Source organism: Macrobrachium nipponense, chromosome 11, assembly GCF_015104395.2.
Source record: "Macrobrachium nipponense isolate FS-2020 chromosome 11, ASM1510439v2, whole genome shotgun sequence".
Classification (NCBI taxonomy): Eukaryota; Metazoa; Arthropoda; class Malacostraca; order Decapoda; family Palaemonidae; genus Macrobrachium; species Macrobrachium nipponense.
This window is the reverse complement of record NC_061087.1, coordinates 38,333,423-38,360,352: the sequence shown is the minus strand read 5'-3', so window position 1 is coordinate 38,360,352 and position 26,930 is coordinate 38,333,423. Positions and strand designations below refer to the sequence as shown.

The window sequence follows — 26,930 nt, the reverse complement described above, 5'->3', positions numbered from 1 at the left end:
GCCACGCAAACATGCCCCCTGCAATCCATACAAACTGTGTGAGGATCAACTGAAGGTTTAAGAAGCCTCACCTTACATTCACTCCTCACACACACTCTGAAACTTCCCGAACTTGATCCAGACATCATGTATCCAGAAAAGCCAATCCAAAATCAAAAACCAATCCACTATTACGCGTGCCAATCCAACAATCCAGAAGTCGATACCAAAAGTCAAGCCAGATAATATTAAGCGAGATAATGAAAAAATCCTAGACGGAGGTACTGTAAACAGATGTTTGCAGCACCGGCGACAGAAAAAATAGAATAGAAAATGGGAATGGTTCCTGATATCCGCCTCCCAGCGGCGGGAATGGGTACTACCACCTGACCGCCCCACTACGTGTGCCGCGAATTTTGAAATTCTGTCGACGTCAGAATACAGCTATATATATCTGACAGGTAAGTTTCATGAACAACTGCTACTTTTAGCACTTTAAAATAAACAATTCGAATACAGTGGCCCCTATGCCCCCACCCCCTTTTTACGTGTTTCACATTTTTGTGATCCACTTTGTCACGGATTTTTGTAGAACACATAAATCACGTTTCCACGAGGAACTTTCACTAATTTGTGGATTTTTCTATGTAATGTAAGACGTATTTGAAATGATATCGATGTAGAACTTTTAGATGACAGAGCATATTGTACAATATCTAAAATATTCACTAATTATTTTCATTAAATTTTACAGTAGAAGCAGACTAGAATGAGCTTAATAGTTATGTTCATAACTACTTTTCAAGTAGAATACATTCTATCATCCGAAACATTAGATATTAATATCAATTCAAATACATCTTGCATTACCCTTACAGAGAGAGAGAGAGAGAGAGAGAGAGAGAGAGAGAGAGAGAGAGAGAGAGAGAGAGAGAGAGAGAGAGAACGCCCATTATGGAATGAGAGAAAACGGCTTATCTATAGAAAAAAGGAGTGATTTGATTAGTTGTCAAACATTCTGTAAGATAGCTTTATTTAATTTGTATTAAGGATTTATTCAATTGGTATTAAACATGTTATGGACATTTTGCTGTTTACATTAATATTAATATTTTAAAATGAGTAAATCATTGCCATAAGCATTTTAGGGGGCATATATGAGAGTAACAGTTGTAAAATGGGGACTATTCTAAGATGCCTTAGGTTGTTTTGGGATGAAGGTTTGGGATTATTTTTGTTTGAAATTAAAAACTGTTTAAGTATGATAATTAAAGGTATATTTTTGTTTGAACTATCAAATTAAGCAGTGAAATTTTAAAATAGACACTTATTAGCATTCAAATTTATGGGGTACTGGGTATTTGGCAGTTATAAGCCTGTTGCTACAAGCATTTTTAGAGGGAACTTTTACATTTCCACGGCAGGTCCTGGAACCTATTACTGTGTAAAAGTGGGGAGCACTGTAAATGAGATAAGTATTATCTATCTAATGTGATGTAACGCAAATCAACTTATCCACACAAAAGGCAAACTAAACATCTATTAATACTATTATTATTATTAAAAGATACTCATAGTAGCATGAGTCTACAAATGGAGAAACAAATCCACGGTTATGTTAATGTACATATATTAAATCTAAAAATACAAGGATATCTTTCAGGAAGCTGTACGGTTCCCCTTTTCAATATGAAAAGGGGAACCGAACAGCTTCCCGAAAGCTATCCTTGTATTTTTAAATTTAATATATGTACATTTACATAACTGTGGATTTGTTACTCCATTATTATTATTACTCCATTATTATTATTATTATTATTAATACAGGCAGTCCCCTGTTATCAGTGGAGGTTCTGTTCCGATAGCATGGTAAGCAAAAATTGCCAATAACCGAAAATTAGTGATTTTCTTAAGCAAAAATTGCCAATGTATCGGCGCCATTACCCAACTCCAAAACACCAATTTTCTTTGCTAGACAAGCACCATATAACCAGATTACCAATAACTGACACTGCCTTTGTCTGCAACAAAACACAAGACATAAACAAACCACAAATCATAAAGTACATTAGGCTAACCTAAGATCGCATAATTCAAAAGAAATATCCTTATGTGAAATGGATGGCTAAAGGAAGTGCAGTTGGCCCTCCGTATTCACATAACTCACCGAGGTTTATCCTTGCATGGACCATATTACCCCATTAATTTGTGGGGAATTTTTGCCTTGTTGCGCAGGATTTTTTCCAGGGGGGGGGGGGACAATAAATAATCACTAATTAGTGTTAAATTTTGATGTTATTATTTCATGACTAAATACATTTTTATTTTTATGATACACAAATGATTTACTAATTTTCAAATATTAATATTGATCATACTGTATTTAATAAGTTTTTTAATAAGATAAAAAAAAAACAAAGAAAAACAAAGAAAAAATTTAAGGAAAAAAAAGAAACTTTAAAAACAACAAAATAAAAGAAAAAAAAGAAGACTAATTAAATGATTAAATGGCACATAATAACAAACAATAATAATCCATCTCTCTCACTAGAGAATGTATTTTTTATTTTTTTGAATAAATAAATTGATTTAACTCAATTTTTCAAATAATTGATTATTTAATGTACAAATAGCAATCCATTCAGTTTAAAGAAAATACTACAGTTACGTAAGTAAGTAACATTTTAGATTTATAAAGCTGTCCAAATATATCAAGTAATTGTGACAGGAGAGGAGGGAGTGTGTTTTCTCTCTCTCTCCTCTCTCCTCTCTCTCTCTATCTCCTCTCTCTCCTCATGTTCTTTCTCTCTCCTTCTCTCTCTCTCTCTCTGTATTGGACAAGAGAGATTTTTATTAGTAAATGATGTTTATGTTTATTAATATTTTCTAATAATAACTAAAATAATAATAATTAATGAATTATTATTAGGAATACAATAAAGTTTCCATACATACTTACCTGGGCAGATTTACATACATGCTAGAAACTCCGTCGTCCCTGACCAGAAAGTTCAAATTTTAGCTGCCACTTGAATCGCTAACAGGTAGGTCAGGTTGATCTACCGGCCTGCCCTGGGCGGCAAGGACTAGGAACCATTCCCGTTTTTCTACTCATATATATTTTCTCTTCCACCTGTCTTCCTTGCGGGGAAGGCTGGGGTGGGCCCTAATCGTAATATATCTGCCAAGGTAAGTAATGTTATGAAACTTTTAATTGTATTATAACAATATCATTTTCAAGACAATCAACTTACCCTGTCAGAATATATACATAGCTTGATTGGGCAACCCTTCGGGGAGGTAGGGTAAGAACAGCTACTACTGGAATAGGACAGGTAATAAACAACATCTTGTTTGTAAGGTTATAAGAAAAATTAAAAACCTTGGTTTTCCTTAACCTGATAGGTGGTAGACTTCGTGTGGTGGTTTTGCCCCGTAATCTGCATCACCTCAAGAAACTTTAGCGAGGATATGTGATCTATGGCCAAGAACTTCCTTGTGGTCTGCCCGAAGGGGTCCTTAATCCACTTACTCGGCAGAGCCTGAAAGGACTTTGTTCAATGGGGGGGTTGCTGATCCACTTACATGACAACACACCTTATTAAGGAGCACACAACCGAATCCCGACACCACCTGATCCTAACCACCATGTTAGTTATTAAAAATTGCTCAGAGTTTATCCCCAACCTCTTCGCAACAGAACCGTAACTCAAATCCAAAAAAGCGACTACGGCACGACAAGAAATTTCAAAAAAAAAAAAATTTTTAGCTATTACAAGTATATCACAAGAAGGTTCCTTACTGGAACGGAAGTGACTGGCCGCTTGTGCGGTAACTGCAACTGTGTTTTTCAGCAGAAAGTCTAGAACATATCTATTAGAACGTTAAGTAGTAAAAAAAAAATTTAAGGAAAATTGTTTGGTCAGCTCCTGTACCCAGGATTGTGCCCAGCAGACCACAAAAGGACCTAAGGAAAAACTTTTCATAGTTTTTCACAATGTGGACGGCCCTTACAAACCAACACCGCAACGTCCTTTCAAATAGTGAGCAGCAAACACAGAATTACATCTCCAATATGTCCGCTTTCCAAGATAATTCTTCAGTGACATATTTCTCTGAAAAAGAGAGACGATCGCCACCCTTGCTCCTCACTTCATGGAGCTTTAACTATCATGGAGTTTTTTAAAAGAATCATCCGTGCCAAGCCTTATGAGCGTCCAGTAATTACGTTCCTGACACAAAAAAAGGCTAAGCATTCTTTAGACATATGGTCTTGATGGATCCTTTCACTGAGCACCAAAGACCTTTGTCTAGAACCTCCCAACCTGTTCCTTTTTTCTGCAAGTAAAACTTTAACGCCCTTACTGGGTCAAAGAGACCTCCTCCGGTTCCCTGCCGACGGATACCCGATAACCTTTTTACCCTCGGAAGTTCTTTCCGGCCAGGGATTCGAAGGATTTTTCATTCTTCGCCAAGAATATTCCTTGAAATGGAACAGATGGCTGAATCTATAATTGAACCCGACTTTGTCACTAAGGGGCGTGCAGTTCACTAAACTCTTTTCCGCCGTCGCTAAGTGACAAAAAGGAATAAGCATTTTCCTCGTTATATCACGAAACGAGGCCAATGTAGGGGTTTACAAATCTCTCTGAAGCCAAGAACTTCAGGCACTACGTCCTAGATTCCAGTCAGGGGGAGAAGTAATCCTAGACCTTCCTTGGTCCTCAAAAGACCTAATCAAGATCATGCAAGAATCTTTTATCGTTTTCCCAAATCTTAGGTCCATCGTATTCTAAAATGCGGTCCCCGATGAATAGCATCCCCTATAGCCATTTATCGTGGCTACGGAGAGCTGCGATTCTTCTCTCAAAAGAAACAAACCAGAAAATCAGCTATTTCTGTTACAGAGGTTACTTGGAGGAGGACAACTTCTTTGGCACTTACCACCCCCTTTCTAAAAACTTCCCCACTTGGATTGGTAAACCCGGATAGTGAGGAAGTTCTAACCGGGCTCTAGCGTCGAGGCTTGCTGCTTTGCTAGAAAAGCCTCATCGATCTGACAAGTTCTTTCGATAGTCCGAAAAGGCAGTCAGAGGCGAGAGTCTGTGGGAGGTTTTTTGATGAAACCCTCTCGAAGTGTGGTTGTCTGAGAAGATCCCTCCTTTGTTGGAAGGGATCTGGGGGTAAGTCTACTATGCCACTCAGTACCCTCTGGGAACCACTCTTGAGATGGCCAAAAGGGGGCTATCAGGGTCATTGCTTGTCCCCTTTGGAAGTCACAAACTTCCTGAGCACTTGCCCCAAGAATCTTGAATGGGGAAATGCGTAACGTCTAAACCTGAGACCAATCTAGCGAGGCAGGCGTTCTACTGCTAGAGCTCTGGGATCCTTCCCACTATACCGAACCAGAAGACTTCCAGTCTTACTTCGAGAGGAACGTGGGCAAAGAGGTCCGACATGAGGAGTTTTCCCCCAAAGAGACCAACGAGCTTGAGGCCAAACGTCTGAGTGGAGGGTCCACCCTCGGTTATGAGGACCTGGTTCCTCCTGCTCAGCCTGTCCCGCTCTTAACGTTTTCCTTACTTCCCATGAACGAACCTCGTCAAAGGAGAGAGATGTTTCCTTATTTGGCGATGTCCACCCAAACAGCAGTTCGATTTGCGAGTTTCGTAAAGGGCATACGAGGAGGTACCTGCCTCCTGCTTCCCCGATGTACGCCAGAAGGCGGGTTGTATTGTCCCGCATTCCCTATTTGTACTATTTTGTTGCATACGAACTGTTCGAAAGCTCTTTAGAGCTAGGTGGTACAGCCCAACAGTTTCTTTGCAGTTTATGTGCCAGGACACTTGACAAGAGCATTCCAAGTGCCTGACACTTCTCTCTTTTCCCAAAAGTTGCGCCCCAACCTTTTTTCCGACGCGTTCGGAAAACAATACAAGGTTTGGGCTCTGTATTTTCCAGGGAAGTACCCTTGTTTTCCCTCAGTGGGAGTAACCACCATTCTAGAATGGTCGTTTTATCCAGATCTGGAATGGGAAAACTGGTCCCGAGAGGAGTCCCTGTCTTCATGTTCCACACCACGAACTTCTGGGAAGAAACTAAGAATGAAGGGACGGAGATGAAAGTCTTCCTAGATGAAAGAACTGTTCGAGGCGATGGAAAGGGGTCCCCTAAGCAGGCTCAACCATTCCCTCGCCGAAGTCCGTTCCTTCCGTTATGGAAGAGAGGAGACTTTTTTTCTAAACCTCTCGCTATGTCCTCTCTTGAGAAGGTAAATACTCGAAAACCCCGAGAATTCCATCCGAATCCCCAATAGACCAAGTTTCCCTGGCTGGGGATTCAGTTTGGGAACTTCTCGAGGTTCCACGAGTTAATCCTAATGTCTTTAAAAAAAAAAAAAAAAATCACACAAGGGTTTGAGTGTCACAAGTCAGGTCCTCCAAACACTGTTTTCTTCTGACTTTGCTCCTGATAAAGCCAGTCGTCCTAGGTATAGAGGAATATACTGATTCCTTTCAGATGAAGCCATCTTCGCCACATTTTTCAAAATGGTTCGTGAAAACCTGAGGCCGCCGTAGCAGGCCGAAACACAAGGCCTTCTGAATTGGAGATCCTTCCCCCGTCCAGAAACGGAGGTACTTCTTCAACGAAGGATGGATCCGGGACGTGAAAATAGCGTTCCTGGAGATCCAGAGACACCATCCAATCCCCCTTGGCGAAGAAAGCCGCAAGGAACTGAAGCAGAAGGGTTTCCATTGGAGAACTTCTGTTTTTTGAACAAACTTGTTCAGAGCGCTGACATCCAGGAACTGGTCTCTCCAGCCCCCCGAGGCTTTTCGCAAACCAAGAACAAAAGACCGATTGTAAAACCTGGTGGGGAAGCCTTTGATCCAGCACTAGTTCTATAGCTCTCTTGTCCCACCATCTGATCCACCATTTTGTTGAAGAGTTATTTTCAACACAGGGTCCCTTTGTAATTGGCTGACAATTCCCTCGGAGTTTGACGTCAGGGGAGGACTGTCCCCCCCAAAAACCCCACAAACCCCCCCAACCCCCCCCCCCAAGGACACCCCCCCCCCCCCAAAAAACCCCCCCCCCCCCCCCCCCCCCCCCCCCCCCAAAGGAAATGGAATGAGAATACCCGCCCTTCTGAAGGCACCGCATCGACCAAGCGTTCTGTGGTTCGATGCGAGTCGCCAGGCTTCCGCAAAATCCCCGGAGCCTGGCACCTACTGGTGTTTGGAGGAGCCTGCCACTTCAACTTTCCCCTTTTAAATGGGGCTGAACGATGGGCTCCGACCTCTCTTCTCGGGATCGTTTTCCTTTTAGCGGTAACTCCTAGTGGGAAGGGCCCTCCTCGAAAGGGCCGAACAGGTAGTAGACACCCCTTTCCTTTTTCGTTCCCACCCACCCCACTGGGGGGGGGGGGGGTATCCTTCTTCCTTGGACCGATTGCAGGAGGAGGAATCCTGTGTCGCTTTCTCCGTCAGAGATCGGGAAATATCCCTCACCAACTGTGAAGGGAACAGAAAAAAATCAGACCTATGGGGCGAATAACAAGCTGCTCTTTGCGAATGTGATACTACTTTCGTCAAGAAACGCGCTAAACAAACAGATCTCTTCTTTTTCAAGACGATCCCTGCCTCCAAATAATGAAGAAAACTTTCCCCTGAGCCGTCCTTGCACCGCCTTGTCAATGCATGACAAAATTGCCAAGGGAGACGTCCGGTTCTTTAGCCCCTTCAGGGGCATGAGCCTTCTTGGACATCAACCCCAAAGGGTACCAATCTAGGAAGTTTAAAGACTTCTAGAATGTGAAAAGTCCCTTGAGGAGATGATCCAACTCTGAAAGACCCCAAGTAATTCTTAGCCTTTGAAGGCTATGTCATCCTTGGATGCATCAAACCAGAACTGGACAAAAGGTCAGCTTCAGCTGAAGCTGGTAGTGTGGAGACCCATATTCTCCCCAGTATGGTAACCAAATACCCTCGCTTGCCCGAACGTCTAGCGGGAGGGCATGGCCAAAACCACTGTCCTTGACTAGTTTCTTTCTTAGTTTAGCAATCCAGCTATCCAGCGATTGCAGAGCTCTCTTTCATAGAAATCGTCGGACTCATCTTTCAAGAAAGCCGACGGATTTCCGGCGTCCTTTTAGATGGCATCGAACAAAAAAGTGAACGAGGCGAAGGAGGAGCGGGCAGGGATCAAACTGCATCTCCGTTATTCCTGGTAGAAAGGAGAGCTTGTCAAACTTTGTAGTTTAGAACAGTCATTCTTTACCGTGAGACTGAGTCGTCCTCTGAGTCCTCTTCCAAAATCGGATCAGAAGGAGAGGCCACTTTCCCGTATTCCGGTCCTTTCCTGTTCAAAAACTCTTCTCTACGGAGGGAACAAACTCCCCCTAATAGGAGAGGGGCTAAGAGAGTGTAAAGAGCTCCTATTGCTTGGCTGGCTCCTTCGTACTTGGCTGGCTCTTACGCGCTTGGTCTGGCGCCTCGCGCTTGGCTGGCGGCCTCGCGCCATTTGGAATGGCTGGCGCCTCGCCGCCTAGGCTGAGGCGCCATCGCGCTTGGCTGAACCGTCTCCGCCTGCCTGGCCTGACTTCCTCGCGCTTGGCTGGCGCCTCGCGCCTGGCAGGATCCTCGCGCCTGGGCTGGTGTCTCTGCGCCTGACTAACTCCCTACGCGTTTTGGCTGGCGCCATCGATCGGCCTGACTGGTTGTCTCGCGCCTCTCAAGAAAGCTCTCGCTCCCTGAACTGACGGCCTCGTGCCTGGTTGGAAGTCCTCGCGCCTTTTTTCTGGTGCCTACATCCTTGTATGTCCAGATGCTTGTCTGGCCGCCTCGCAGCTTGGTCTGAATCCTCACGCCCTGGTTTGTTAACCTCCCGCGCATCAGGGCTGAAGCTGCTGGTCTGGCAGACGTATCCCATCTGGGTACCCTCTCGTTCTGTAAAGCGTTTTCCACGCTTGTCTTGACGCCTCTACATCCTAGGGAAGATACCCGCTTCCTCGTCTGTAGGATACGCCTCGCGCCTTGACTGGCGCGACTCCGCTATTGTCTGGCGAATCAAAATCCTCCAAAGAGTCTCCCTATCCCGAGTAATTCCTCAAAAGACTCACTTCCCCACAGGAGCCTCACTCCTGGCTGGAGAAGGACAGACGAGTCTTCTTGACCGGACATTTTCCTCACGTTTTTTCCCTTTTTAACGAGGAGGATCCTTCGAAAGGAACTCCTACCAAGGCGGATAGCTTGTTTGCCTGTCACCGCCAAAATGATCCTCTTGGAAAGCCGCTCCTGCGTCTTTCTTGAACGGGAGAAGGGAGAACCATCGAAGGCGTTTTTGCCCACATAAAGGGACGTCCAAACGAAACTCCCTTTTTTTTCTTACGCCTTCTTGATGATGGAATGGATGGCGCTTCTTTCGAACGAAAAAGCGTTCTGGGATTGAATCCAACACCAGGATCTCTCCAGTTGCCTTTTTTCAAGGGCCTGGACAAAGTACCGAATCCTTCCACCCTTGTTTAGGAAGAAGGGAGGAAGCGGACGAAGAGAAAGCACTCCTCTTATGGGACTCCTTTTTTCGATAGCGGTGGTCCCTGAGCAGTCTGTACTATATACAGCACCTGCCTGAAGGGACGCCTGACCGGGTGGGGGAATTTCTCCACAACCTCCGTACTGGCTTTCGACTTTCCTTTCTCCTCTGGGCGGTGCTTGGGAGCTTGGAAGAGGTCTATTGCCCTGGGAGTGTCGCAGAGACACGGTCAGGACGACCCCCGCCCCCTCAACAACACTGGTGGGACTACTCACTTCAACTAAAATCACCCTTTCAACAGTCCTTACCTTTCATGGTAGGCCATTTTTGGATCTCATCCTGTGAAGAGTAGCCTTGCAGTTCAGCAATTCCGTTGGCCGAATCTGAAATGTAAAGCCAAGTGAGGGGGTCCTGATACCAGGAATCATAAGTTAAGAGAAAGAGTTAGGAATTATCCCAAAGGCTCAATAGGCCTTGTACTACTATACCCGCAATCTTAGATGCAGCCCTTCTGACCTCTATCCCTTTCTAACTTCTTCAAGTAGAAGTTAGAGGGTTCACCCCCCCCCCCCCCCCCCCCCTTCCATTCCTCAACCATTCAACCTCTCACACTCATGAACAAGGTTGTTAGAAATAGAAACAATCAAAACCCCTACATTTTGCGACCATACATTGGTGGTAGGATCAACCGAAGCTTTCGTATACCTCACCTTGCAGCCTACATTCACCACACATTCCTCACACCAAACAACTTGAATCAGACAGTTCTGAAGAAAATCAAAAGCAAGTTCCAAAATCCACTTCCACAGTAGTCCGAATGCCAAAAACCAACGATCCAGGTAACGTCCAACCAAAAGTCCGAGTCCACAAAAAGATGATCAGAATTGTCCTAGAAAAGCGGAACTTCCAGTCAAGAGGTGGCAGCAACGATGTTTGATACCACCGTCGACCGAAAATAAAATATAGAAGTAGAAAACGTGGAATGGGTTCCTAGTCACCTGCCGCCCAGGGCAGGCCGGTAGATCACCCTGACCTACCTTGTAGCGAGTGGCCGCGAAATTTGAATTTCCTGTCGGGGACGACGGAGTCCTTAGCTATGTATAATATCTGACAGGGTAAGTTTGATTGTAATGAAAATAATAATAATAATAATAATAATAATAATAATAATAATAATAATAATAATAATAAAAAAAAAAAAAAAAAAAAAAAAAAACTAAAAAAAAAAAAAAAAAAAAAAAAAAAAATAATAATAATAACTGTATTAACAAAATCATATGTGAAAGTATTTTACAGAAATACTACGATAGTCTCCTCTCTCTCCATCTCTCTCTCGGTCGCTCTCTTAAGGTCTCTCTCTCTCCTCTCTATCTTCTCTCTCTCCCTCTGAATGTATGTTTTTTTGTATAATAAATAAATTGATTTACCTAATTTTCACCCTATATCAATATTAAGTGTAAAAAGCAATAAGAGCAATTCATTAAAGAAAATATAAAGTGAATTAGCAAGATTTTTAGTTTATTTTAAAATCAAAAAAATTTATGCAAAGAATGAAAGAAAATCCATTCTTAGACTAACCCGCACCTTGTCTTTGAACTCCAGGTTAGCCAAGCCTGAGATGGCCTTGGGGTAACAAGCCTGTCAAATATATCAAGTAATGTGACAGAAAGGGAAGTGTATTGCACCCAGATTCCAGATCATGTAATTTTCTTTTCTCTCTCTCTCTCTCATCGTCTTCTTCTCATCTTCTCTCTTTTATTTTAAACCCTAGGATGAGAGAATTTCTATGGTACTATTAATAGATTGTTTTATTAAATATTTTTTGGCAATAATCAAATAAAATTCAATGTGATAATTGATTTTTAAAGCAAATACAATAATCTATCCTATTTCACTTTTAAAATATGGATAACTCTAACTCCACTCCTCCTCCATCCGTCTCTCTCTCGCTCGACGTTCTCTCCCTCCTCGTCTCTCTTCCTCTCTCTCCACTCCCTCTCTCTCTCCTCTATTTTGGCCACATAGATACGTAATGTTCATAGTAAACTAACTCACAACTGTTTGGACTGGAAGTGTATGTACACAGTATGTCTTTTCAAGTGGGCATTTACTACATTTTATGGTAAAAGAATAATAATAACAGTACTTGTTTTTTAAATAATATTAAGTTTAATGAGATTCAACAGTAACATAAAAAAACAAAAAAAAAAAAATTCTTCTCTCCTCTCTCCGGTTCTCTTCTCTCTCTCGTTAACGTTTAGGTTTATTTGTTTTGTAGTATAAATAATTTATTTACCTTTTAACCTAATTTACATATATACTTAATAAGATTAATAAAACAAATGGTGATTCCCAGTCCGTTTTTTATCCACTTGGGGGAAGGAGGCCAGGGAGTAAATGACCAGTTTTGATATACAAAATTTTGGCGGAGGGGTAAGTGAGTCGAAGTCTAGGAGTTGATTCTCTCTCTCTCTCTCCTCCTCCTCTCTCCTCTCTCTCCTCTTCCTCTCTCCTCTCTCTCACAAATATCTCCAACTGCATCCTGCCAGACCATCCAAGAGTTGGAAGGAAATGCAAATATACCGGAAGATGTACTAAGCAGCAACTTCTGGTAGACATTAGAGGTGCCTCCACTGAGGGGCCCTGGGAGGGCAACCCTGGGGAACGAATCCCAGGAAGCTGGAAGATGGAGGATTAAGGTTCTGTCAAGGGAAAGGTAAAGGTCCCTCTCTGTGATTGGCTTATAGGTATATACTTTTTAATGGTAAAATGCTTAAAATGTCTTTGAAACTTATATTCAATAATATAAACTCAAAGATTAATACAGTAAATAGGTTAGTAATTTTAGGTATATTTTGAAGTATGGATGTTTATTTAAAGGCATACATTTGGTATCTGAACTTTCAAGCATAGGCAGTTATAAGTATTTTTTAGTGGTGGTTTTTTAAACTATTCATGGGTTAGATAAACTATTCACTTTCCACCGGGGAGTGCCTGGTACACATCCCCCGAGCGAATATGGGGGGGAACCACTGTATATAGAACAAAAAATTAAGTCCAAATTAAGCTAAAATGGTCAGGCAGCCCCCAGGATATGAAGCAGGATCGGTTTTTGAGCATTTCGGTTTTATTGGCACCTTGTTGAACATATTCCATAACTGGGGATTTACAGCGCCACTGTTCTGGTTATTTTGGAGGCTTTAAGTTGCCATGAGACCCTCAGAATACAAACTAAAAAATAAAAATATCCTTCTTTTTCATGGGATTTTTTTAAAAAGTTGAGCTTTACTTTACTGTACGTATCGAATAATGCTATTATGGACGTGCATAACTCCTAATTATTTACTATTTGCATTATAAATTATCAAACAAATGCAATCGATGTTTTTTGGGGGGGGGGGCTTTGGAACAAAAATCAGCTGAGTTTTATTTTCATAGTTCTTAATTAAATTCAGAGCGGATTTTTCTTGCTTTCTACTTAACGGGTAAATAAAATCTCTAGAAAACTATTTAACGTGATATGGGGACAGGGTTCTTTTTTCGCGGGGGTTATAATGAAGTGGATTTTGAAGTTGAAATGTTAATTTAAATAATGTTCTTGTTGCAAATTAAATTTGAATTATTTTTTTTGTTAATAGGATGACATTCGGGAAGGAATTTTTTTCCTGCGAAAAAAAATTAAGGATGCCGTTAACTAGTTTTTCACTGGCCATGATTAATGTAAATCACTTGAGACTTCATAGTAATGGAGAATGCTTTACATATTTATCTTTTATTGGCATGAAAACAACAGTGAACATGTTCTTTCCAAACACTTTCTCAGCTTCAGCTACCAACTGCAGCTTGAAATTTTAGCAGACTGGTGAAGCTCCCCCACTCTCTTCAAGGATGCCCAAGAAGCCAGGAGGAAAACTGTCTTGATCGTCAAGTTTTCCTGTCAGGTGAGCGACGCAAAGGGCTCATGTGGACCCTTTTGAAACTTCTCATAGAACCAAGGAAACATCCCACATCGGGATGTTTTGAGCTCTTCTAGGAGAACTCGATTTGGCTCAAAACCCCCTAACTAGGCAAGAAGAAAGTTTCCCAGAATGAGATGTCCGAGTACCTCTAAGGCGTAACACTAAACTACATGGGGCCGCCCTGTAGCCTCTAATGGGCAGAAAACTGGACAAAAACGTTCCCATATTTCTTCAGGAAGGTTACAAAGTCTGCTATGTGCTTGAATATATGGTTCTGAAGTAGTAAAAAAACCAAAAAACCCCCGTTTACTACGAACCAATCACCAGTAGATCACGCCGATCCCCACGCCATTTGCCTTTGTAACTGCAGAGGTTCGAACCTTGAGTTCTGAGACCGCTAGACAGATACCCTGCTGTTCATCTGACAAAAGCCTCTTGCCTTAGTCAGGGAAGACTTGATAAGTCTCTCCAACCATGAAGAGACAAGGAAATTCTACTGACTGGTGGAACCTTTCTGAATGCGGCTGGCACAGGAGATGCCATACCTTACTCATCTGTATCAGACCAGTTCCAGCGAATGACATGGTCCCTTATTCCTCGAACCCGCCAGAAAGGAAGAAGGAATGGTCCACGAAGAAGAAACAAAGAGACCAGCCAACTTAACTCATTCTCATCATCCACACAATCATCTTAGGTAAGATAAAAAATGTTGCCCTGTTAAAGGCAATGATGAGTTTATGGAATCTGTTTTTTTGGGCAGCCAACCACCAGGACCCGAGTGCAAAAGTGTCCATAGATCTGTGGGCAACAACCCTTTTAAGACAGAAAGAGGTGAACGTGGGACTTGGCGTAACCAAGTAACCAGCGCTCAGCACTAATGTACCAGCCAAGTTTCTTTTTGACAAAGCCTAGAGAGTGGACCAATATCCATAATGTCATGCGCCTCTAGCATGCACAGACATGGCGTCAGAATCATCAAGAGTCAAGTATGCCTGTCTGAATGGCTCCCCGGGTATCCTAAAAGAGAGATATTAATTCTTCGACACCCCTTTCTTTCCTTTGTATGTCCCCATGCTAACAAAAAACGTTCTGCAGCAGCCTTGGTCTAAGGTTGCCATGTCCTTTCAAGATAGCAATGCAGAGCCCTAACAGGACACAACAAACGCTCTTGAGCATCACCGCCCACAAAGTCAGTCAGTGATGGAATGGAAAAGGAGGTAAACCTATCATCGTCTACAGAGGGATTCGGGTCTTGGCCATGAATTCTGGGACAAATTTGAAGGACACTGACCCCCAACCCCTGGTGTGCTTCACATCATAGCTCAGACTTTGCAGCTCCCCCCTTCTCTTTGAAGATGTCAAGGCCAGGAGGAAAACCATCTTGAGCGTCAAGTTCCTCTCAGATGAGCGACGTAAAAGCTCATATGGACCCTTATTGAAACTTCTCAGAACCAAGGAAACATACCACATCGGAGGTTTGAGCTCTCTAGGAGAACTCGATTGCTCAAACCCTTAACTAGCATGGAAAGTTCTCAGGGTGAGGAGATGTCGATGCCTCTAAGGTGTAACACTAAACTCAGAGCCGCCCTGTAGCCTCTAAAGGCAGAAACGGACAAACATTTCTTATCTCTGAGGAAGGTTAAAAAGTCTGCTATTCTCTGAATAGAGGTTCCGAGTGGAGAAAAACCCCGTTTACGACACCAATCACAGTAGATCGCCCATTTGGCTTGGTAACTGCAGAGGTCGACCTTCTGAGACTGCTAAACATATGCCCTGCTGTTCTCTGAGAAAAGCCTCTTGCTCGGAGGAGATACTTAATAGCCTCTAACCGTGAAGAGACATGGATTCTACTGACTGGTGGAATCTTTCTGCATGCGGCTGGCACAGGGGATGCTGCCAAGGGGATATTTCCCTCGGAATCTCTGACAACGACGACAGCAGATCTGGAAACCATTCTGCCTGAGACCACAGAGGGGCTACCAAAGTCCTCCTGAGACCCTGTGAACTCATCAGCCTGTTCAGGACTTGACAGATCAAACAAAACGGAGGGAAGGCATACACCTCCTTGTCCCAGGAATGTTGGAATGCATCCTCCGCTAACACTAAAGGATCTGGAACCACTAAACAGAATATCTCCAGTTTCTGTTGAAGCAGGTCACAAAAAGGTCCAGCATGGGTCTCCCCCATACCTGGAAGAGCTTGTCTGCTACTACCTGATGAAGGGACCACTCTGTGCCTAGGATCTGATCCCGACCACTGAGTTTGTCTGCGACCATATTCTGTTTGCCTGAGATATACCTGGCATGAGAGCTCTACCGAATTGCTGACCCGCTGAACCTTGACGGTCGAGGCGTGAAGTTGAAATGAATCCAGGCCTCCCTGCTTGTTCACATAGGCAACCACCATAGTGTGGCCTGACATGAGAACAACAGAATGATCCTCTACTTGCTCCTGAAACTCCTTCAGACCCAGAAAGGCTGCCTTCAACTCCAAGACGTTGATATACTGCTGTTTGTCCTCCAAACTCCAAACACCTGAGGCCATAAGGCTGCCTAAATGAGTTCCCCAACCTGCGACGGGGGCGTCTGAAAACAGAAGGAAATCCGGAGGGAGAGAACACAGAGGAACAACCTTCAAAGGATTTTAGTCGTCCAACCACCAATGAAGGTCTTCTCTCACTTCGAGACAGAGGAACCTTTAATAGGGGTGAGTCCCCTGCCGGAGATCAAAATTCCCCCAGCCTCCATTGTAGAGACTGAAGATGAAGATGCCCATGATGGACCAGCTTCTCCAGGGAAGGCAAAACTCTCAGAAGAACCTGCCACTGATGAGCTGACTGATGTGGTTCCGACAGGAAGTCGTGCGCCACCACGCAACAAACTTCTCCAACCTATGATCCAACAGGAAAACTCTTGCAACTGCCATATCGACGACCGTGCTCAGATAGAGAATTCTTTGACTAGGTACTAGGTCTGACTTTTCCTGGTTGACTACAATGCCCAGTTCCAGACAAAACCGAAGCAGACAATCTCTGTCCTGCAGCAGCTTCTCCTTGGAACCTGCCAGGACCAATGAATCGTCAAGGTACCTCAGCAAATGGATCCCCTGAGCATGGGCCCAACTTCAGACAAGAAAGGAGACCCTTGTGAACACTTGAGGGGCTGTCAGCCCAAAGAACAGGACTTTGAACTCGAAGACCTTGTCTCTGAGAGAGAAGCGCAGGAACTTCCTGGACGTCGGATGAATAGGGATCTCGAAGTATGTGTCCCTCAAGTCTATCGACAGCATGAAGTCACCTACCCTCACAGCTGCCAACACTGAACGCAGGGTCTCCCTCTTGAATCTTGTCTTCATGAAGAGATTCAAGGTGGATAAGTCGATCACAGGTCTCCAACCTCCCGACACCTTGGACACCAAGATGTGAATGAAAAACCCAGGAGACGGACGCACCACTTCCTCTATTGCATCCCTGTCCAGCATCTTCAACACTTCCTCCCGGAGAGCCAAGAACTTCAGAGAATCTGGGGGATACAACCTCCTGAGCAGCGGCTTGTCCGAGAGCGGGGGAGAGAAGTTGAATGGCAGTAGATACCCCACCCGAAGGACATCTACTACCCACTTCTCTGCCCCATAACTCTGCCACTTGGCCCAATGGCCCACGAGGCAACCCCCTGCCCCCGTGGCACAGGAGAGGGAGAGGCGCCTAACCTACCGATGACCCCTTTTGCCTCTGCCCCTGGGGCCCCTTCTTGGCTTAAAGGAACGAGAGCAAAAGGGACGTTGGTCCTCTGACCTAGGCTGGGATGAACAGGAAAGCCCTGCTGAAACCAAACTCCTTGACAACCTACCAGCAACGACCTCTGTGACTGCTGCTGGGCAGGGAGGAGGAGGAGGAGCTGGACGTCTCTGAGGACGAGACTCTGACTACACAGCCTGGTGCACTAATCTGTCCATGGTGTCAGAAATTGTGATTCCAAAAGATCTCCATTCCTCAATGCCAGCAAGGACTCAGGGTCAACTGATCTTTCCATCCTGGATAAAGCTGCGTCTCTAATCAGAAAGTTAGCCCATAAAGTAACACTGAGGTGAGCAAGATACAAAAACGCCTTGCCTCCAGACTGCAACAAACTGGCAAGAGAGGAAGCACTCACCAAACTCCCTAGCACAAAGCAAACCGTCCCGATCTGAAATAGAGGCATTAACCTTATGCAAGACCAACTGGTCATGCCCCGATAAGGGAAGTTGAAAAGATGACTTGGGATCCTGCGTAGCTCCCAGCAAGGCTTCCAAGCAGGAAGGAGTGAAAGACGACCAAGCCCGAGTCCTACTCTCTAAATTGTTGAACCCACAAATGAGATCGACAACTTCTGTAAAGAAGACAAAAACTCTTGCATGTCTCCCTCCTCCTACTCCAGCAATGGGGACCAACGAAGAGAAGGCTGTGCAGGTGTATCCAAAGCGCCTTCCTCATGTAAATTAACAGAAGAACCAGCGGCCAAACAGCCCGAAACACCAACTATCCTGTCTGGGCTAGATCCTAGTGCCAACACCTGCGACGAACCAACCACAATACTAGGGACATCACTACTCAGTCTCCCAACAGATGACTCTCCAACATGGCCGCGTACGAGCACATGCGGGGCAGACTTACGACCGTGCATTGGTGAGGAAACTTGAACATTCGAGATAGAAAGAAAATCCCTCAGAGTTGAACCCTGGAAGTACCAGGGAGAGGGGCAGGCAAAACACTCCTGCTGCACCAACTCCGCGCTCACAACTCCGACCTCTTGACAGGCACTTCGAGATCCTTACAGAAACGAATAGGCCCTGGAGAAGGAGAAGCGGAAGCACCTGCAACATGTGCATGAACGTGGGAGGTTGCAACATGCTCACGAGTCGATGCACAGGACAAAGCAGCCACTGTAGATCGCACAGGGGAAGAAACACTAACACTCTCAGTAACACCAACACTCGCAGGAACACGGGCATGCTGCTCCTCACTCACAGATGAAGAAAGGGCAAAGTCCTTAGCCTTCCAATCTCTTAAGAACCACCTGGCATAAAGCCTCAGATGGATCAGCAAGAGAAGGGCCTGTCGACATGGAAGGGAGATGTAGCGAACTGGATGACAGAGATAACGTCACAGCAGCAAATGATGACAACACAGACGAGCGAGGCAGCGAAGCGGAGACAACTGAGAGTGACGTCATTGATGGAAGTGATGTCATAAGTGGCGATGATGTCACGGCTTCCCCTCAATCTGAATGAGAAGCAGACACCACTGGTGGAGGGATACAAAATGGCTGACCCCGTGATGTCACTAGCTGGGCTGACGCCACGGCTTACCTCTTGACTCGAAGAGCCGGCAATATTGTGTCACTGGTGGAGCAATACAATTTGGCTGACCTCAGCTACCAATGAAGACAAGGCCAAGAGGAGAGGGGAGGTCCTAGTCAGCATGAGGAGGGGGTTAGCGAGCATTCAAGTGGTGTGTCAGCAAACCCTCCAAGGAGGGTGGACCCTGTAGCCCAAGCATCCCCCAAAAGCGCCGCCATTTTGGATGGCTCAGACTCTGAAATAATGACACTGATGAAAAAAATGCCTCCTCCCTCTCAGGAATCAAATTAACTCCCGAGAAAGAGAGGGTGACATTACATAAATCAACCTGAGGGCCCCCTGATACTTCCAACGACAAATTAATGGAAGAAAAGGAAGGGGACAAAAGCACAACACTAGCATGGGGTGTGACAGCGGCAGAAGACAAAGCATCGGGAAGAGGAGAAGAAAAACCCTCCCATGAAGGAATCTAGGCCGCACGATTCGTTATTGTACAAACATTAGAAACGCCCCTACGCAGTCAAAAAATGAGAACATGGAAAGCCTGAAGCTCCGGGGCACACACACTGACGAGGCTGAGAAGGAGAAGAAGCCATAATCACAACACACACACACACACACACACTCAAACACAAGCGATAAATGGGCATGAACCGGGTGAAGGCCGAGAGATGTCAACCACAAGTCTCGTCCAGGCGGTTTTAAGAAAAGACTGACACTGTGGCGTAGGTGTGTGGCCCTTGACTACTCTTCACCGACATACGCACGCATTGCAGATCTCACAAGATTCCTTTGCTTTCATCTGCAATTTAACCGATTCAGCTGGGCACTAGAGATTATCCTATTGTTAATTGACCAAAGGTTTGTTCGCGTATGAACAACTAGCAGTTTTAGCAATCCTTCTTCCACATTATCCATTGTACAGTGATTTCCTGTTACAATTTTAATTTTTAATTTTACCCTTGCATTTTCCTTGGCAGAGCTTCATAATCTTACAAATATACTTTTCAAAGGTAGATTGGGTTCCCCAAAAGGACATGTAATAAAAGATGTAAGCTAAACACCAGGCTAGAATGCCTGTATTTACTGTATTAGTGGTACAGCATTGTACAACCTACTCCTCTTGAAATGTTGAAAGATCAATTCTAAAGACCAGAAAATGACATTTTTATACTAAAATAAGATTTTATGTATACTTACCAAGTAGTTACATAGATATACATTTAGAAACTATAGATACGTAACTACTTGTAAGTTGCATACATAAAAATGACTTTTTATAATAATATAAGATTTTATGTATACTTACCAAGTAGTTACATAGCTTGAGTTTCTAAAAAACTATAGCAATGTAAACTACTTGGCAAGTTGCCTAACATAAAAGGTTCTTTCCACACATTACACTGGCCTGCATTTCAAAACTTTTTACAACAAATGTCAAGGGTTTTCCATCTGATTTACGACCCTTTTTGCAAGCTAAATTCAAAAATACAGTTCATTTCCTGGGTCAGGTATGGTTTCTAAGATATATAGTCTATTTCTATTCCAGCATATTTTTCCAAAATATCACAATTATCCAAGTGTTTATGGACTTTTTGCAAACTGGTTGTGGGTAAACTTTAGTAATTATTTTTATTTCTCTTTTCAGGTCTAGATACGTGTCTATGGAATTGGAGGTGTAAAAACCATCCTAATAGGGTCTGTTACATGACATGTGTTCTTCCAGACCATCAAACAAAAATCACGGATTTTGTGAAGAGGGCATACAAGCTTACTTTGGAGTCAACTAGGGACCAGGATAAGCTATTCGTTACCTGTATCTGCTGCAAAAACATGTGTAGAGAACTTACGGGATTGGAGGAACAAGAAAAGGAAGAGTATGCCATTTGGTATTCCAATGGTGTGGAGGGAAGGGAAAGATCATGTTACCGGACTGCTACTTTTGCATGACAAACCTAAAAGCATCAATTGCAACTTGCAAGACCAAGCACAAATACCCTGATGTTCCTACTCCCATAAAGCCAGTCCTCCATGGTCCTGATCTTCCTGTTCCTGAGCCAATGTCACCATGGAATCTATTGACATGACAGATACAGCTGAGAGCGGTGCATACAGGACAGAAGACGAACAACCAACCGGTGCCTTTGACCCAACCCGAAGCCGAACTCAATGACCTGACACGAGACCTGAACCTTTCCAAGGAGTCTGCCCTGCTACTGGGTTCTTGTCTTCAAAGAAACGTCTACTGCACCATGAACAACATTCTTTTGGTATAGAGGACCGCAAGAAGAATTTAGAAATTCTTCACACTTGATGAAGCATCTTCATTGGCCTTCTGTACCAATATTGAAGACCTGTTGACTTACTTGGTCTGAAGTATGATGCTATGGGATGGAGACTTCATTGACTCATCTAACTCAAGTCTCAAGACAGTTTTTTTCTGAATAACGGAAATAAGTTTCCATCGATCCCTGTTGGGCACTCAGTTGAAATGAAAGAATCCCACAACAGCATGGAATGTGTTTTTCTTGCTCTGAACTACCAGGAAAATAAATGGTTATCTGTCTGTGGATATCTTAAAAGTTGTTGGGATTCATCCTAGGACTTCAAAGGTGGTTCACAAAGCATCCATGCTTTCTGTGCTTATGGGATAGCCGTGCTGGTGACCAGCATTATGTCACACAAGAGTGGCCATCAAGACAAGGATTAAAACCTGGGTCACACAACGTTTTGTCCCACCCTCTGTTGAACCGAGCAAGATGTTGTTTCCATCCCTCCGCATCATGTAAAGGCATTGGACAGGTAAGGTAGAGGATTTGCTTTCCTCCATCAGAAGTTTTCAAACAAAAAAGCAGAGAAACTTAAGGCAGGTATATCTGATGGTCCTCAAATAATGAAAATCATCAAGGATGCTAGTTTTGATGACGCACCAAATCCTGCTGAACTCTCTGCCTAGTTGTCCCTTAAGTTAGTCATTGCAAACTTCCTTGGCAACCACAGAAGTTCCAAGTATCAGAAGGTGGTTGATGAGTTAATCAAGAATTTCTGCCAACTTGGTGCGTGCATGTCAGTGAAAATGCACTTCCTCCGGTCTCATCTGGACTATTTTTGAGAGAATTGTGGAGACTTCAGTAAAGAACCTTCAGTGAAGAACAGGGTGAGCGCTTTCACCAAGATATCATGTTATGGAGGAACGCTATCAAGGCCGATGGAATGTCAACTTTCTGGCCGACTACTGCTGGTGCCTGAAGAGGGATGTGGAGTCTGCTCAGCACAAACAGAAGTCCCTCAAGAGACCATTCATCCATGAGTAGCTTCCTTAGTTCATTATACTCTTCTTGCTATCTACGTATTCAAAATATTTTGTAAGCCTTCTGTGAATAATCAGTCTGATATTTTTCAAAATTGTTTCATTCACCTAAAAATAGAATCGTAATTTAGGATATGTTTAATGTGCTAATATTTCATTAACTTGATCTGATTCAATAAATTGAGCATGATTTTTGGATTCAGTGCAAAATACTGGCCTAAAATCAGGTATTATATGTTAGACCTTGAAAACAGAACAGACCAGTGTTATGAATGTTTTTAGAACATTTCTGAATACACAATTTTTCATTTTCTGTTCCTTGAATTTGTCTTTCAGAGCTTTGCAAGGGTACCAATATGAAAAAAGAAAAAATTTTACAGTACAAGCAGTCCCTAGTTATCAGCGGAGGTTCCGTTCTCGACGGTATGACAATATCCGAAAATTGCCAATAACTGGCACCAAAAATCCAGTTATCGTCATTGCTAGAAGCACTGTAAAACTGGATCGCCAATAATTGGGGACTGCCTGTATGTACGACTTTCAATACTTACAGTTAAATTAGTTCCATCCAAATATGAACAAGCCACCATAGGTTTAGACTCTGACCAATCAGTGATATAGAGAAGCCTGAAAGAAAAATAAATTTGGCTTGACATGCAGTACAACTACTTGAATGCACTAAAAACAAAAACTACCATCTAACACTTGAAAAAGCTTTAAAAAATACTGTAAACACTTCTGGTATGCATGCAACTTTCAGGATATCAGAATCACAAAGTGAATAGTATCATCTTATATAGTGTGCTTGACACAACATTCACAATATTAAAAAGTAATCTTTATTTTCAAAAGGATATTAACCTATGTTTTTCACAGATGGTAACGCAGTGCAAGGCACACTGTGGCGTCACTGACTTAAATAGAAAACCCAACAGCACATTAAACTCAGTTTGAAAACTGACAATCAAAAGCTCAATGGTCACAGTAGATATGCATACAACTTCAGATATGATACCAGGACGAAATTTCCTTAAAAATTTACACCATATACGCTTTAATGTAACTATCTGGCCAATGTGCCCAAGTGATGTCTTACATCTATGTGTATCACTGACAAAGGTTGTAAACTATTGGCTTTGGCCATCTGATGATGTATACCCCTAGTCGTAATCCAAAAAAATAAAAAAATTGTGTCAAGCTTATGCAAAAACTTAAGCCAGGCAATACATCTAACACAGCATCATTATCATAATAATCATGTTGGCTTTCCCTTTAAGGGATTTGATATAAAATTAGTACTCTCCAGTCTTCTCTATCCTGTGCTCTTTCTGTCTGAACACCCTTCAGGTCTAAGTCTTCATCAACTATCACTCATCCACAATTTTCTGGGACTTTTTTTGGCCATAATCCTGCTAATTCCATATCTACAGCTTTTCTATTCTAAACAACTGTTCCTCACTCCTCAGCACTCGTCCAGACCATCTCCATGTAGCATTTCAGTTTTTTCCTGTCACTTGATATTCAATTTCTATTTAATATCCTCCCACCATAAACCTTATAATTCTGTGGTTCCACCTTTTCAAAAACTTCCATTTGCATGGTCAGTGTCCCTACTACTTCTACACCACATAATACTTGCCAAATTCATCCATGATGCAGTTATCCCCTACTTTACAGCTGCTCTCAACTCCTTCAATAAGCCCAGACCAGAGTGAAACCAATGTAAATTGGAATTAATAACAGAATCTATATCATAATACTCATCATGAAAAGGATTGTACCATAAAAAGCAAAATTTATTCAAATTCCCCATATAGCCTTGATACGTTTGATACGTAGATATAACAAATTACCATGTAATGGCATAAGTATCTTTAACTGTCACCACTGTACATTAAGTAATCCATTAAACAACTGGCATTTAAATGCCCTCCCTGTCACCACCATACATTAAGCTAACCATTTGACAGTTGACATTTAAATGCCCTCACTGTCACTACTGTACAATAAACTAACCATTTAACAAATGACAATTTAATACCCTCACTGTCAACATTTTCCATCAAGCTAACAATTTAACACCTGACGTTTTAATGCCCTCAGTCACCACTTTTCATTAGGCTAACCATTTAACAATTGACATTTATACGTCCAAACATGAAGGCCAAGTGTTACACACCGATTGTTACATTAACAGTCCAAAATAATTATACTAACCCATGTACAGGATGAACAGCAATGCCTCTGGGATTATCCAAGGTCTTACTGTCCAACAGCGTTCTACGCATCCGTCCATAGTTGGATATATCCGTTCGAATGACTTCAAGTGTCTTGCGTTCTCCGTCTACAAAATACAAATTCTTTCATTTCCAGTCAAGTGCTAATCCTTCAACACTGTGCAGGTTAGTGTCAACAAGGGTCTCAACATCGTGATGGCCATCAAAACACAAACGCTGTAGGAACAAAAATATTCAATTTAGGATTACACCATAAATATGAGTCATTAAAATAATGAACCTCTGTTTGCCCAATTTTTTTATTCATTATATATATATTGAATAGGGGTCAATAAGATTTCTTAAAATGAGGACAACTCTAATGATAATGGGTATCCTTAGCAACATGTGACATGAAAGCTGGAAGTAGATGCTACTTGGCATTACATGAGAGCCAAGAGGGTCAACTTAATCTTTGCCATGCTTGTTCTACAATAATTCTGTCTCTTGTATATCAGTGTAATACAGAGCATCCTGATTTCTTTTTAAAAGTGATTACATTGTATATCACTTTATTAGGCTCAGAGGTCTGAATAAACTAATCCTTTATAACAACAGTACAGTGCCCCCCCCCCCCCCCCCCCCCCCCCGCATTCTCTGGATTGGCGATTTCTCTCTGGACGATATCTACCATTATTCGTGGGAAATTTTGCCTATTCGGGGTATTTTTCTATGAAAAATATCCAGAAATTCCTGGTTTTTAAATCAATTTTATCATAAAATGCACTTTTAGTGATAAAATTATTTAAAAAACCAGGTATAAAAATTTGTAGTGGATTTTTCAAGTTTCACCTACCAAAATAGGCCGTTTTCAGCGTTTTTACAGGGGTTCCAACTATTCGCGGCTTCTAAACATTCGCGAGGGGGTCGTCTGGTACGCATCCCCTGCTAATACGGGAGGACCACTAAATGTATATCACTTATAATGTAAACCCTACTTCCATCCTAAAACTGAATTTTCTTTATAATTTTGTGCAGTACCCCTGAATGCACATGAAGTGTGCTTCACACCAACATTGTACTCTCCACAGTAAATGCAAGTGTTTAATTACTTGTCTTGAAAAGTTTGTAAGCAAAAACTAGTGATCCCCAATATGGTGTTCTAGACAAGGACAGGATATTTCTCAAAAAAAGACACCTCAAGTAACTGAAACTATGGTCTCCAAAACTATTAGCAAGAATAATACCACACAAATTTACAATAATTTTTCTTATTTTAAACCTCTTAATTGCCCAACAAATTAAAATTACTCTGGATTTTTTTTTCTGTTAGGGTGAAAATCCTGCCAAACTCTCCCTATTCACATATACGTATATTATTACTGATGAGTAAATCAAATGCTATTAAAAAGATACTTTACATCAATTTCACCAAAGTGGACACCTGTTGCTTAAAATGTGTGTTTAACCAACACTGTAATTCTACTTACAAGATATTCAACAATATCAATACAACTTATATCCAATTTTACAGTAGTGTAATATCTGTAATAGTCAAACAATTACAACTAGTGCAGGCTGTGTATGTTCAATTTAGTCTGAGACTGTGCTGGAGGCAGGCTCAGGGAGCAGCAGAGGCAAAAGGAGAAATTAGTTAATGGCAGTTAATGAGGTTACAGCATTCAATAACCTAGCACAGAGACCAATGATTACATTCATTCTTACAGCTATTAAAGTAAATTGCCAATTAAAAAAATACAGTATTCAAAACTCTTAGGAACATACATTTGTATGAAGCAAATAATATTGCTTGTATGTATTGCTACCTTAAAGAATACTTAATAACACTAACAATTGATGATAAATATTAAAACACAAAATTAAACAGAAACAATAACCAATGTATAACTGTTACACTTACAACAATGGTTAAAGCTTTTTACCTATCGGAAAGGTAACAAAAAAAAGACACTTTTTCAATAAAATAAAATAAAGTTATATATATGCTTACCGAGTAATTGCATAGCTATTAGTTCCACATGTCGTCAGCTTGAATCCAAAATTCACAAGTAACACTTCAAACGTCTGTGTAGGGAATATTAGGGATGACTTTAGCAGATAACCTCATTATGTTAATGCCTTATATCCATCAGCAGGGAGGAAGGTGGGCTCCGATTCAGTAACTACTTGGTAAGTATATATAAAACTTTATTTTATTTTATATAAAAAAATCATCTTTTTATATATGTACCTTACCATTTACTAATTACATAGCTGATTCCCACATTGATAGGAGGTGGGATACATGGACATATTCTACTCCAAAACATTGAACTTAAGTGATAAATTTGAAATAGAAAAACTGTTAGCACTGACAACAATTCTTGTCAGTAACTATCAGTTAAGAGAGCTACTGCAGGTGGATACTGCCTCTGGTTGGTGCTCCTATTAACTTGTAGTGCTGTGGCAGTATAAGCCATGGGTTGCCTCCTACTTAGTACAGTCCTGCCCGAATTATGCGTGTTTCGAATTTGTGCGATTCCCCTTTAATGCGGTCGCTAGTTCTCAAACATAATTTTCTGTATCTGAGAAGAC

General features: G+C 42.3%; 1 protein-coding gene across 1 annotated transcript in view; it reads right to left on the bottom strand.

Annotated features, from left to right (window-relative positions):
* The window catches only part of LOC135205406 (sortilin-related receptor-like), a 292,014-nt gene that overhangs the window by 111,541 nt on the left and 153,543 nt on the right, over positions 1-26,930 (bottom strand). The window contains 2 exon segments of the mRNA XM_064235930.1: positions 22,671-22,746; positions 24,337-24,572. Of these exon segments, the coding sequence (XP_064092000.1) occupies positions 22,671-22,746; positions 24,337-24,572 (312 nt within the window).